Source organism: Onychomys torridus, chromosome 3 (genome assembly GCF_903995425.1).
Source record: "Onychomys torridus chromosome 3, mOncTor1.1, whole genome shotgun sequence".
NCBI classification, from domain to species: Eukaryota; Metazoa; Chordata; class Mammalia; order Rodentia; family Cricetidae; genus Onychomys; species Onychomys torridus.
In genome coordinates, this window is record NC_050445.1 from 67,436,733 (window position 1) to 67,449,232 (window position 12,500).

Sequence of the window (12,500 nt, forward strand, 5' to 3'; positions counted from 1 at the left end):
TTCTCCTGCTTTCATGCCCTCAGGTTCAGCTCACCCACATCTACACAGCTAGGGCCAGCTCTATTGTGTTGTTGCCCGGGTGAAATACAGGGGCCATTCTCCCAAGTGCTGCAGCTGGTGGGGTGGGGCGGCTCTTTCACTCTCATGACCCGAGGGCCCCAAACAGGGTCAGCTCTGCTGTGCTGCCCAGGTGAGGTGCAGGGCCTGCTCTCCCAAGTGCTGTAGCATGTGAGGGCCAGGGACAGCTTTCCCACTCCCATGACCTCAGGGCCATTACTCCCTCCTGCCAGAAGTGGTGTGGGTAGGGGTGGATATCTCTCCCTTGCCCATGCTACCCCATGGCAGATGAGAACGGGGCCAGATCTCCCATGCTCACATTCTCAGGGTCAGCTCACCAACATTATTTTAAAAGACAATTTTTACCATTTCTTTTGCTTATAACAATACTGCCTAATCACTGTTTTTTTTTGTTTTTTTTTTTTTTTTTTTTAAAAAAGGCTCAGAAGAGCTACAAATGGAATCTAGATGTGCTATGACTCACATCTAAATCTGAGGATGTCATAGTCTCCCCCATTTCCTATCACAAGAATTCCTGAGCTGGTGTGGTGACTTAGCCATTAGTCTAAGATAAGAGAGGTAGAGGCAGGGAAACTCTGTCAAGGCAAAGACAGCCTGGTCTACATAGTGAGATCCAGGCTTAAAAAAAATCCAGGGGTAGGTATTTGGTATTTCAGAGTAGTCTCATCACTGTTACAGAGCCGGAATTTTAAAACCAAGCCAGCTGGAACTGAGCTGTTGCCCTTGCTGGCCTCACTGTGGTCCCATTGATTGCAACTGTCTCTGAGCTGAATCCTCTATGATGATTGAATGTTTGGGGCTCAGCTGCTGCTTCTCTGTGCTAAGAGTCGTGACACTGCTGTGCCTGTGGGGCTGCAGGTACCACCGACCTTGGCTGGCTGACTGTGGTGGGACATATACCACACATAGATAAGTGGTTCCATATGCACATCTCCTTGCTGAATCTGTTTGTAATTCTGGGCTCCTTGGTTCTTTCTTCCCGTGATGAATCATTGCCCAATGTCATAATGGTGCTGCTTTAACATTTATACCTCCAAACATGTCTATGTATTTTGGAGCTCAAGTTCACTGAATTTCATATGTAGAAGGCTCCTTACTCACTTTCTATCACAAAAGAAAAATAATCTTTGTAAAAGAAGAAAATATTTAAAAGACACCTAGAATACAGCCAATGAATGTACTAGTTTTTTTTTCTTTTCTAATTTTCACCATCTGCAAAGCTCTATTGTCTGTAATCCTAATAAATGAGCATAAAAGATAAAGGTGGTGAGATTTTCTAATTCTAAAAAATCTCCCAGTGTTGAGTTGGGTTAGAGGACTTGGAGCTGATCACTTTGCTCTTTAGGAACTCACTCCTGGAGTACTTTTTGACTAAGTAAGTTCTACTGACCCGCTCACAACTCAGATAGAAACGATGGAATTTACTTTTTCTCCTGGATGATGGCGTTTTGCTTGGTTTGGATGTGTGTGTGTGTGTGTGTGTGTGTGTGTGTATGTGTGTGTGTGTGACACTATTCTGTTGCTCTATTTCTGTAGATACATCTCTGTTGTTAGATAAAGTATTTCATGAATAAAATCTGATTACATCAGAATAAAGTTCTTTAACAGGAATCATAATGTCCATCATAGGTATATACAACTATTACATGTTAACTGCATTGATTTGACCATTAGTCATTGCCAACATGTACTGTAATATTCTTCTGTATTCCATAAAAAAGTAATCATTAAAATACCAAATTGTTAGATTCAGCTTAGCAGTTAAAACACTTGCTTTTGCAGAAGATTTGGGGTCAGTTCTGAGCATTCACACCATGGCTAAGAACTACCTCTTAATTCTAGTTCTAGGGAATTAGACTTGTTCTTCTGGCCTCTGAGTGTACATGGTGCACATACATACATATAGGCAAACACTCATACATGTAACAAAGTAAATCTGAAAGCAGATGGTACCAAAGACTGGTTTTTCAAGGCATTTTTAAATTTGCAATGTATGTGTTCTGATAAATCTGATATTTTGGTTATGGTTAGCCCTACTACATAGAGAGAATGTGCTAAAGACGGGTTCTAAGTGTTTTGAATCCAATCTGTCAGGAAATGCACAAATTCCAAATGCATCGCGCATGCACAGATAAGATCCTGAAGCAGGGCGGTGAGAGTGAGTCCGCTCAATAGGACAAAGTGCCTGCTGACCCGCCAGACAACCTGGGTTCGATTCCTGGCCTCATGTGTGTTAGAACTGATTCCTAGTTTGTCCTGCTGACCTCCACATGTGCGCTGTGGTACTCCTGTGCTCACACACATACACACCAAATAAACAAATAGTAGTAATACAAACTAAAACATGATCTTGAAGTATTCATTTTATTAGCAAACACAAACAAGATGTTTATAATAAAACATCACTATTGAATAATCCTACAGCCTGGAGGCCATCTCCGTCCTGTTTATTTTGCTGGCATCTTCCCAACCACATCTAATCTTCAGTATCTTCCTCCTCAAGCAGGGCAAGCACAGAACGACTTTACACACCAGAACAACAGTTGGAAGGAAAACAGCTATCATAAACGTCGGAGGTGTGTACCATACAAACTGATTGACATCTACCCATTTATTCCAGGCAAAAATCAAAGCGTGCACTGTGCCTAGAAGAAGAGAGACAATTCCTAGTTTGCTCTGCAAAAGAAAAAACATTATGATCCTAAGTAAATGTTAATTCAATAATAGTCATTTCCACCCTACCCCAGTGGGCTTGTCCTGTTGCTTGGAAATCCTTTCATTTATCTGCAGTTACTTTCCCAACATGTTTTTCTACAAGGTCCATTCACACCTTCCTATTCTTCTTATATGTTGTTCTCAGCACATTACTTTTGGGTAATTGTTGTTTCTAAGGTAAGTTGAAAAGTCACTGTCTCTTCTTTCAGTAAGTGGTCAACAGCCCAAACGCGCTTTCTCTGCCATTCTGTTTAAGACAATTTTCTTCAAATGTTTTTGTTTTATTGGCAGTGATGGGGATCAAAACCAGGGCCTTGTGCATGCTAGCTAAGCACTCAACATCCTCAGACTCGTTATGATATTTGCATTATGGTATTTTGTCTTATTGATTTTACTTTAACTTTGTCTTTCAGGCAATATCTAAAATGACACTGTCTTATAGCAGATTCCTGGCAGAAACAATGCAATGATTTGAACGTGTTAGGTGCTCAATGAATATTGATGAACTGTCTGAAGAATACTGTAAAAAACCCAACAGTGATCTTTATCAACTGATGTTATCCTGATTTTCTAAATGAATATGAAGACAGACTTTATGTGGTATGTGTGTGTGTGTGTGTGTGTGTGTATACAGTTTTCCAATGAATCATTTTTTAATGCCAAGCAAAAGGTTTTAAGGGAGGTAGAAGAAGCTGTTATAGATTTATCCTTTCACATAGAATAAAGTCATCCTGAAATTTGATATAAGTCAAATCAACCACTTTTTTCTATTTTTTTTTCCTGATGTTCAGTGCTGAAAAAAAAAAAGATATAAAATCACTGGTCCACCACATTAGAGAAGGTCTATTGATATCACAATTGTAAGTTCTGAGAGGATGTAGAAGTAGTAAGGAAAATCTGAAGCCAGTTAAAATATTTGTTTAGCCATCTTAGGAAATGCTTGCTGGTAGAGACGCTCCACCCGTGTCAGTGCTAGCAGAAGAGGACTGACTGGCCACGACTGCCTACAAGTACTTCATTTTATATATATTTTGAGATAAGGTCTCACAGTGTGTCACTGGCTTTCTGGAACTCACTATGTAGATCAGGCTGGCCAGGAACTCATAGAAATCTGCCTGCCTCTGTCTCCAGAGAGCTGGGATTAAAGGTCTGCCTAGAAGTACTTTAAAACAGATACTAGAAGATGGCTGGGCATGCATCTGTGGAGTGGAAAGTTGAATACTAAGGAGTGGTATAGCTGGGGCAAATGCTAGGTTTATTTTTAGCTTTTCTGAGAATCCTCCACGTTGATATCTGGAGTGGCAGTACCAGTTTGTAATCCCATCAACAGTGAATAAGGCTTCCCTTTTCTCATATCATCTTCAGCATTGCTGTCAGCACAGATCTGATGTGAGACAGGGTCTCACTGTGTAGTTCCCACTACTCTGGAACTCACTATGTAGATTAAGTTGGCCTCGAACTCATAGCGATCTATATTTTTAAAACATCATGTATTCTGATAAAATGGAAGAAATATTGGGAATGATTTCAGTGTTTGAACAAACTAAATCTAGAAGATATGAAGAACAATTTCAACTTGTTGAAACACTTTGACATTAAATAGAGAGAAAGCTGTTCAGAGTTGTCCACTGACATACTTTTAAGGCATTCTGACAGATTCTTCTAGACAACTTTTATTGGAAATGGTCATTAGCCTGACAAAATGAATATATCTCAACTACTTAGGTGTAATCTTATGTCTCAATTACACAGCTAGGTTTATATTTTTAGGATATGAACTGTGGAGGTAAAATTGTAGTGTTACCAATTCTCACACTGCAGGCGAAGATTCTAGGTTAGTAACTGAAAAATGCTCTCGGTGGTGTGAAGATTAACTTTCCTAAATGGGTATTATGTACTTACAGATCACATGGTGCACAGATATCTGGGTGGATTTGTCAAGGTGCAGTGCCCAGACTCAGATTAATACTGAAAAGTACTGCCCCGTGTACATGTGACGGAAAAGCAGTGTAAGAAAGAATTTCATGAGGGAGGGAGGACTTCAATGGCTACCAGCTAAACACAAAAATCAGAAAAAAAACTCTTTTGGGAGAATGTGGTACGGAGTCTAAGGCACGATGGAATGAAAGAGACTTTGTAGCTTTATCAGAATGCCTTGCTGTCTCTCCCAGATACATGTGGACATGTGGCGAATGCCTCACTGCAGAAATTTCCAAAACTACCTACTCATACAAGGTAAGACTAGGACTTTAAAATCTTTTGGCAGTTACTTATGACTAAATGAAGTCGAGTTCCTTGGCTCTTGTTACACAGACCCTTTTTGGTATGTTGTTCTTTTTAAGTGTGGACTCCCACCTAGAAGATATGTGAGTTCACAACAGGATTCTGAATTCCAGAAATGTTTGGAAAGTTCAAGTGATTGAACTAATTTAATTGTAACTTAGAAAAAGCAGCTTTAAAAATTAGAAAACAGAACCAGGAGTAATCTCAGTACTTGGAAGCTGACACTGGAGGAGGATTGCCTTAAGTTCCAGGCTAGCCTGGGCTATATAATAAGTTCCAGGCTAGCCTGGGGTGTAAGTGTTAAACTCTATTAAAAAAAATTAGGTATCAGAATACCTTCAGTCAATAAAACTTTGTACATTAGAGAAATATTTTTTTCTAGAGAGTACAAAACTGTAACTTCAAAGGTATGACTAAAGACATAACATATCTAAAGGTAGAAAAATAATGTTTTTTTGGGAGTGGAGCTAGTAAACTGTTGATATTCCTAGAATATCATATTTATAATTATTGGATGGGAGCAGCAAATGGTCTAAAAAGTTTTAAATGTGTGAAACAATATTTTCATTTTCATAATGTCTCTTACTTATGTCTACAAAATGCATCCTACAATATATTACAGAATATATATTATATTCTAATACATATTACAGAATATATATTATATTCTAATACATATTACAGAATATATATTATATTCTAATACATATTACAGGATATATATTATATTCTAATACATATTACAGAATATATATTATATTCTAATACATATTACAGAATATATATTATATTCTAATACATATTACAGAAGCTGTAGAAAACAGTAAGAAAACATTATTAAAGTGAACAGTATGGGATCTTTACTACTGGGAAGCTTTATCTGTATGGAATAAATCACTATCTTTACTATTCTAAGCAGACTGGGATGATTCTTATGCATCACTTACCTGAATACAGTGAAATTCTCTCCATGTTAAAGAGTCACTCACAGATGGGATGGACGTCACAGCCAGGAGAGCCAGGAAGGCCAGGCCCATGATCCCCAGGGACACATAAATCTCCATTCTCCAAACATCATGCTCAATCCAGGCATCCGCTTTGTTTTGTTGAACCTAAGAAAAAGAAGAACGCAGCCCTGCTTACTGATCTGTGACTTTATCTGGTGGCTTACTCCCATAGAACTGTAAAGTAAGTGCAGGTGAACTCTGGTAAGTAAGCCGAGGATTAAAAACAATCAGTCCTTACAAGGTCACACTGTCCAGATGCTAAGATTGAAATATGACCCTGTCTATGCAAAACATTTTTATGTTAAAGTTGTTATTTATCTTCAATTTAAAAATATTCCTTGATATAAGATGGTAGATGCTGAAGAAATTACAGTAACAATTTTGAAAAATGAAGAATAACTTCTCAGTGTCAACAGGGGCCTGGGATGCTGCTGTTGCTACAAGAACGTGTTACTAGTTTGTTAAGTAATTTGGACCTCTGAGCTTATCTCTCTTGGGGGTGTCACTTCCTACCTGCTTGTATGCCCAGTTGAGCAGCTTGTATCTGTAAGAGCGCCTCATTGGGTAAGACAGACTATAAATGGCGTGCAGCACTGCGAAAAAGAAGCTGAGGAGCCCGACCTGCTTCCTTGCCAGCATCCACCTGTCTAGCCATGGTGGGAATTTCTTGTACTTGGTTCCATTGCGAAGTTGTACCATGGCTGCTGTCACTCCTGGCAAATAGACCAGTGCCAAGAGGGTGATGGAGACCACTGGCAAGACTTTGTTGATGACCAGGATTGGGATTTTATAAAAATATTGTTCACGAAAAGTTACTAAAGGGTAAATGACTTCCCTCAGAACAGTGTACAGGAAGGTCAGGGATGAGATGACGGCAGCGATTTTAAGCGGCAAGCGCCAGTTTGGGAAGAACTCCTGAGTGTACCGGAGCTCAGAGGGACAGTCAAATGCGTCAACGTGGAGCGTGTGCTGCAAATGCAACAGGACAGGTCTTTTCAGCACGCTGGTTTCTCCCGTGTCCGTAGTCTACAAAAGAAAGAAAGGGGCCATCTTAATACTGGACAAAGCCATGACTTCTACTCTAGTAACTTTCTGCTCCATCATTGTGCTTCTCAGTGAATAGGGCATTCAGAAACTTGCTTGTGGATACCGGTCAGCTAAAGATGGTATAGTCTAGGTGCACCTTGATATGCTGGTGTTCTCCATTTGTCTATAAGTTCCCTCTTTGTGCCGAGACAGGGTCTCATCCAGCCCTGCAGGCTTTCAACTCCCTGTGCAGCTGACTAATCCGCCAGGTTCTCTGCAAGTGTTACCACCAAACTGGATTCCAGCTCTCTTTGGAAGATTTGAAATAATGGACTACTCTTAAGAAGCCAAAATGAAATAAGTTTTTGAAAAACAGTCCAGTAGTCTTTGGCAAAGCCAGCAAACTTGTATATCCTACTAAGTAGTTTGTAATGCTTCTGTTGGTTCCTGGGGATTTATGCAGAGCGGTGGCGGTAAATTCATTAATTAAAATGCAAAAGATCAGGAATCATAGGGACATTACTAGTAGAGAAAAATACGAATTTTATTACGTAGTTGTGGTGGGTTGAATGAGAATGGCCGTCATGAGGAGGAAAATACGAAATTCATTATGGAGTCTTGCACTTTGATTTTGTATTTCTAAAACAGTCATTTGTCTAAGTAGTGATCAATGAATATATGATCAGAAAGATTAAAAAAAAAAAAGCTTTTGAACTAACTAGCTAACTCCCGAAGACATGGTCTGCTTCCTGACGAGTTAACATATTTCTGTCCACCACAGTTTTTGGTAGTCAGTAATTCAAAAAAATGTGTGTTGAATAAGTTGCCATTTCCACAAGGGATAAACAGAAACACATTTAAAAACTTCAAATGAAGACCACAGAGTGTTTCATAGCGTGTCCTTCATGAGCCACTCACTTCTCACCCCTTGTTTTAGTCCTCACTTTTGGAGCTCCCCTGCTTGTCCTGGTGCTCACGGTTATCCTGCTCATCTCTTTCCAGACTAACGTTAATTCACGTAGTACCCCGTAATTACCACTGTTTAAGAATGACCTCTCTAAACGTCCACACTTTCCTTTGAGTCATACATCACTGTTCTATCCAGTGTCTTTCTGATTACTCCACACAGAAAGGAAACGGCTCTGTACTCCTGCATGTTAATACAGCCTAAGTGAATTAGCTGAGAACAAGTTTTCTGGCTAGGAGTGAAAATTAGGGTACAGCAAGTAAGAGAGCGAACGTGAAAAATGAAAATGAGTTTGTTTACAGGGTTACTTTTGCAGGGTATATGTTTGTGATTCTTAATCTTTTCCCTTTGAATAATTAATAAAATAATCTGTTAGAATTGCATTTAAATATTTTAAAAAGGTAAGTATTTGGAACTGAAAATTCCTGCCACTTTTTCAAATGACATAATAAGAAACATTTAATCCTGTGGTTGACCCAAAGTGGGAAAAGTGATTCTTTGCATGAAGAAAATTTATTTGGTTAAACAGAGAGTCATTGTTTACTTGGAGGTCTCTCCTGTAAGCTGCCATGGTGCCTATAAAAATGCTTACAAAACTATTCTTACCTGGGACGTCGTAACTTTCGTTTCTAAACTTAGAACCACAGGTGTTAGAAAGGACCAGAAGGGCTCTGGATGATCTAATCCAGTTAATTCACTTTACACAGAAGTGTAAGACCAGTTTTCAGGGACCTGATGAGGGTTAGTCAGCAAGCCCAGATTAGCTAGTCAAGTCAACTCAGTGATAGCACACTGCCCCTCACCCAGGCCGGCTTCTGTCTCTGGCATCCGACGCAGAGCTCAGCAGACTAGAATGGAATGCACGGTCTCAACACTAGTAGACAAAATACACGTGAAGTGTGTATGGATTTTAATTATTAGCTATCATAGTCATTATTTTACCGAGTAACTGTCATCTTCCAGATCTTTCTTAGGCTTCATTTTCCAAAGTTCCTCTTGGTTTGTGGTATCTTTACTGATCTCCATGAATGGCTTCAGGCACCTTGAAAAATAAAACAGTCTATTCCATTTATGATACTACTGTTCGGTGGAATAAATAAAGTATTTTTTCACTTTAGAGTGAGAGAAGATAGGTACAATTAAGATTCAGATAGTGGATAACCTCCTGTACATTTAGAGAATGGCAAACCAGTGCATTACCACCAACTATTTGTCCAATAAATGACCTGTGTCTATATGAAACATAAAGATTAGCTGTTACTTTTACCTCAGGAAGATTTAACTCCGGATTCTCAGTTAGAAGGAACCCACTCCCCTTAGAGGTAAATTTAATTAGGAACCCCGTGTTTAGTTTTGAGTAATGATACTCTCAGTGGAGGCCTGAGGTAACTGACACAGAACTTCAGAAGATACATGTTTCACAGACTCCTGGGGTCGATGATGGAATCTCAAACAATAATTGACTGATTTGTAAGCCGAAATGTTCTTGAAGGCAGTGAACAGAGGATACATGATTATTAAGGTGAATCCCAATAGTTGCTTCAATGGCCAAAAGGCTGTATTGCCAGACTGTCCTTTGGACAAGTCCTATTGGTAAAACATGGCTGCTCATCTATTTCCAGTGGGGTGCTGGGTTGTGCTCAGTCACTGACACGCCCACTTTTTTTGTTAATCCCTTGGAGAAGAAACTAGTCAAAACACTTCCCCAAACAAGGAAAACTGCTCCTTAAGGGCTTTTACAGAGCCCAATCCAGGCTTGGTTTAGCCCTTTTTATCAGGAGGAACAGGATGTCATCTCATTCATTGTTTTGAGCGCGCTCTAAATTCACTCCTAAAGGATCACACCAGCAATTTGTGCTTTGTCAACTGAAAGACAAAAACAAGTTAAGCACACAACAGTTTTGGTGGCGGAAAACATCCCAAATACTTTGGAAGTTTGGATCACCTGTAATATTTTATTAAGTGGAAAATTATTTCCAGGAATAGGTTGTAATACTTAGAATACTTTCCAAGTTTTAAAGGTCAGGACTTCACAAATAATAGAGTAGACACCTTTCCCTAACACCAACATTATTTATTTATTTATTTATTTATTTATTTATTTATTTATTTATTTATTGGGTAAGGCGCTTTAGGAAAAATTTACAGAATTACCTAATTTGAAATATGAAAATCACAAAATTATATTGTATACTTTTTAGACAGCATCTCAGTATACAATTGTAGCTCACCTGGGACTTGCTATGTAGAGCAGGCCTCAAATTCAGAGAGCCTCCTGCCCCTGCCTCCTGAGTGCTGGCATTAGAGGTGTGTGTCACCACATCCAGCAGTAAGTGAAAGTCATCCTCAGGCCAAGCATATGCATGTGAAGTGTATACTGAATGAGCTTCCTGTTCAAATTTGCATCTATCCTCATGGTATCTTATTGTGCTTATGTGACTATTAAAAAACCAACAAAATATTTTGGGTTTTAAGTATCTTTCGGATTTATGTGATACACAAGGTTGTATTTACTGGTTTGATTGGCCTGTGTAACATTGATCTTCTGGTTGTTGGAAGATGACTCAGGCTTGGTCATCCAGAGTTAATTCCTGTGATCACACTGAGCAGCTTAGGATGGCAACCAAGTCTAGGTGGAAGTTAAGTCCTTTTTTTCTGATATCTCCAAGTGGCAGAGAATGAAGAGATACCCTTAAAATGTCGCTAAGTTAGGGTGGTATAAAACTACCATGCCACCCCCTGTGTAAGCTGGAAGATTTCTTCATTTGAACACAAGAATGCTGACACACAAAAACCAAACAAGAAATAAAGAAGGACAAGTCCTGGGGGCAATAGTTTAAGTACTTTATGTACCTGAGACCAGGCCTTGGATTTCTCAATTACATAGTTAATACTTGCCTTTGTTTGTTTGTTTGCATTTTATGTTACCATTGTCATTTGAAAGAATTCTGGGTAAAGTGTATGCCATTGAACAAGCACTCACAAGGCCAAGCCCACATAGACACTAAAGAGGAAAAAGAATGAGACTTCATGCCTGCCCTGGAGGGGCTGATAGTCTTCCAAAAACATTATTTCATGCCATTTGGTAATTTTAACCAATATTACAAAGAGGGTAGTTTGGGAGGGGTGTTTAGGAATAGAGTAGCATGCATATAATAAAACATAGGAAACAACTTACTAAGTTTAGACTATTTTAACTCTGGTGGTTCAGTATGGTAAAGAGAGTGATATATAAATCTATAGCTGTTCACTGTTAATTCATTAAACACACTGTGAACAATGGTGTCAGACACAGGGAATACAAAGTTAAATGAGATGTCTGTTCTCAAAAACCTTTTAGTTGAGGACAGGCAAACACTCCAGCAAGAACTGTGTGGTAACGCTGTGCACCCGAAAGGACAATAGCTTGTAGATGGACGGTGGCTCAGGAGGAAGCAGAGAAAGCGGATGAGAACTCTCTTCTACACGCAGTACTGTGAACTGCAGCAAGTTGCCAGTGCTTGCTGACAGAGAAGCACTACTCAGAGATTTTGGGTAGAAAGCCAAACGGCCCAGAGAGGTGCCCAGCCATTTGTTTGTGTGGTACCATGCTGAGAAGCAAGGAAAAACACCCATGTCAGTAAGGGTGATTGCTGACTGCGTGCCCAGAAACCAGGAAAACAAAATATCAGTTAAGTAAAATGCGCTGGCTCCCATTAGATGTTAGGTAAACACATGATTGAAGTTCTACAGGAGAAAACGTTCCATCAGACCGCTCGCCCAGCAAACCCAGCAGGAAACAGCACAGTGTGAGGATGTCAAGAACTCCAGGATTTGACCCAATATTCACCAACTCTTCCCCATTACAAAGCGAAGCATAGATTCTGACATGATTTCTGTTTTGCTGGACAAGGATGGCTGGCTTGCTGTTCTTGCTAAATATTGACACAGCCCAACTGACTCATGTTTATGGCCAGGAGTTTAGAATCCAAGAAACCCAATGACTGGAATACATTGTGGGTTGCAGTGTCTGGCCCATCTTGGGCACTTTTAAGTGTATTTTTTGTTTTGCTACACTCAATTATTGGGAGAGGAGATGGTGTTCTTCCCGGTGCTGATTCTAAAAGCACTGTGCTGAACATTAATGATAAATAAATTCCCTTGATTCAATAAAATATTGGGATGTAGACACATCCCCTACCCCAACTGAACAGCGTAACCAAATTCGAAGTGTACTTAAATTCTATGTCTACAAATGCCAGTCAGTTGATTTCACCAGAGCAACTTATTTAAAAGCCTTGATCCCGAAAGACTAGGACCGGTGTCCCAAGGGCTTAAAATGAAAAATCCCACTAACCAGGAAACCAGAAGCCCAAACAAACAGCACGACAAGGTACCAGCCACTCATCAAGCGATGCAAACTTGAGGACACTTTGCCAGGTTGG

General features: G+C 39.6%; 1 protein-coding gene across 2 annotated transcripts in view; it reads right to left on the reverse strand.

The window, feature by feature from the left end:
- Positions 1 to 2,436: 2,436 nt before the first annotated feature.
- Positions 2,437 to 12,500, reverse strand: part of Steap1 (STEAP family member 1) — a 10,334-nt gene continuing 270 nt past the window's right edge. For both annotated transcript variants that reach the window (XM_036182303.1, XM_036182305.1), the window contains exons 2-5: positions 9,019 to 9,118; positions 6,597 to 7,109; positions 6,024 to 6,188; positions 2,437 to 2,754 (exon numbers count right to left, since the gene is read on the reverse strand). In XM_036182303.1, the coding sequence (XP_036038196.1) occupies positions 2,497 to 2,754; positions 6,024 to 6,188; positions 6,597 to 7,109; positions 9,019 to 9,102 (1,020 nt within the window). In that variant the 5' untranslated portion in view covers positions 9,103 to 9,118 and the 3' untranslated portion in view covers positions 2,437 to 2,496. The remainder of the gene's footprint in view (positions 2,755 to 6,023; positions 6,189 to 6,596; positions 7,110 to 9,018; positions 9,119 to 12,500) is intronic.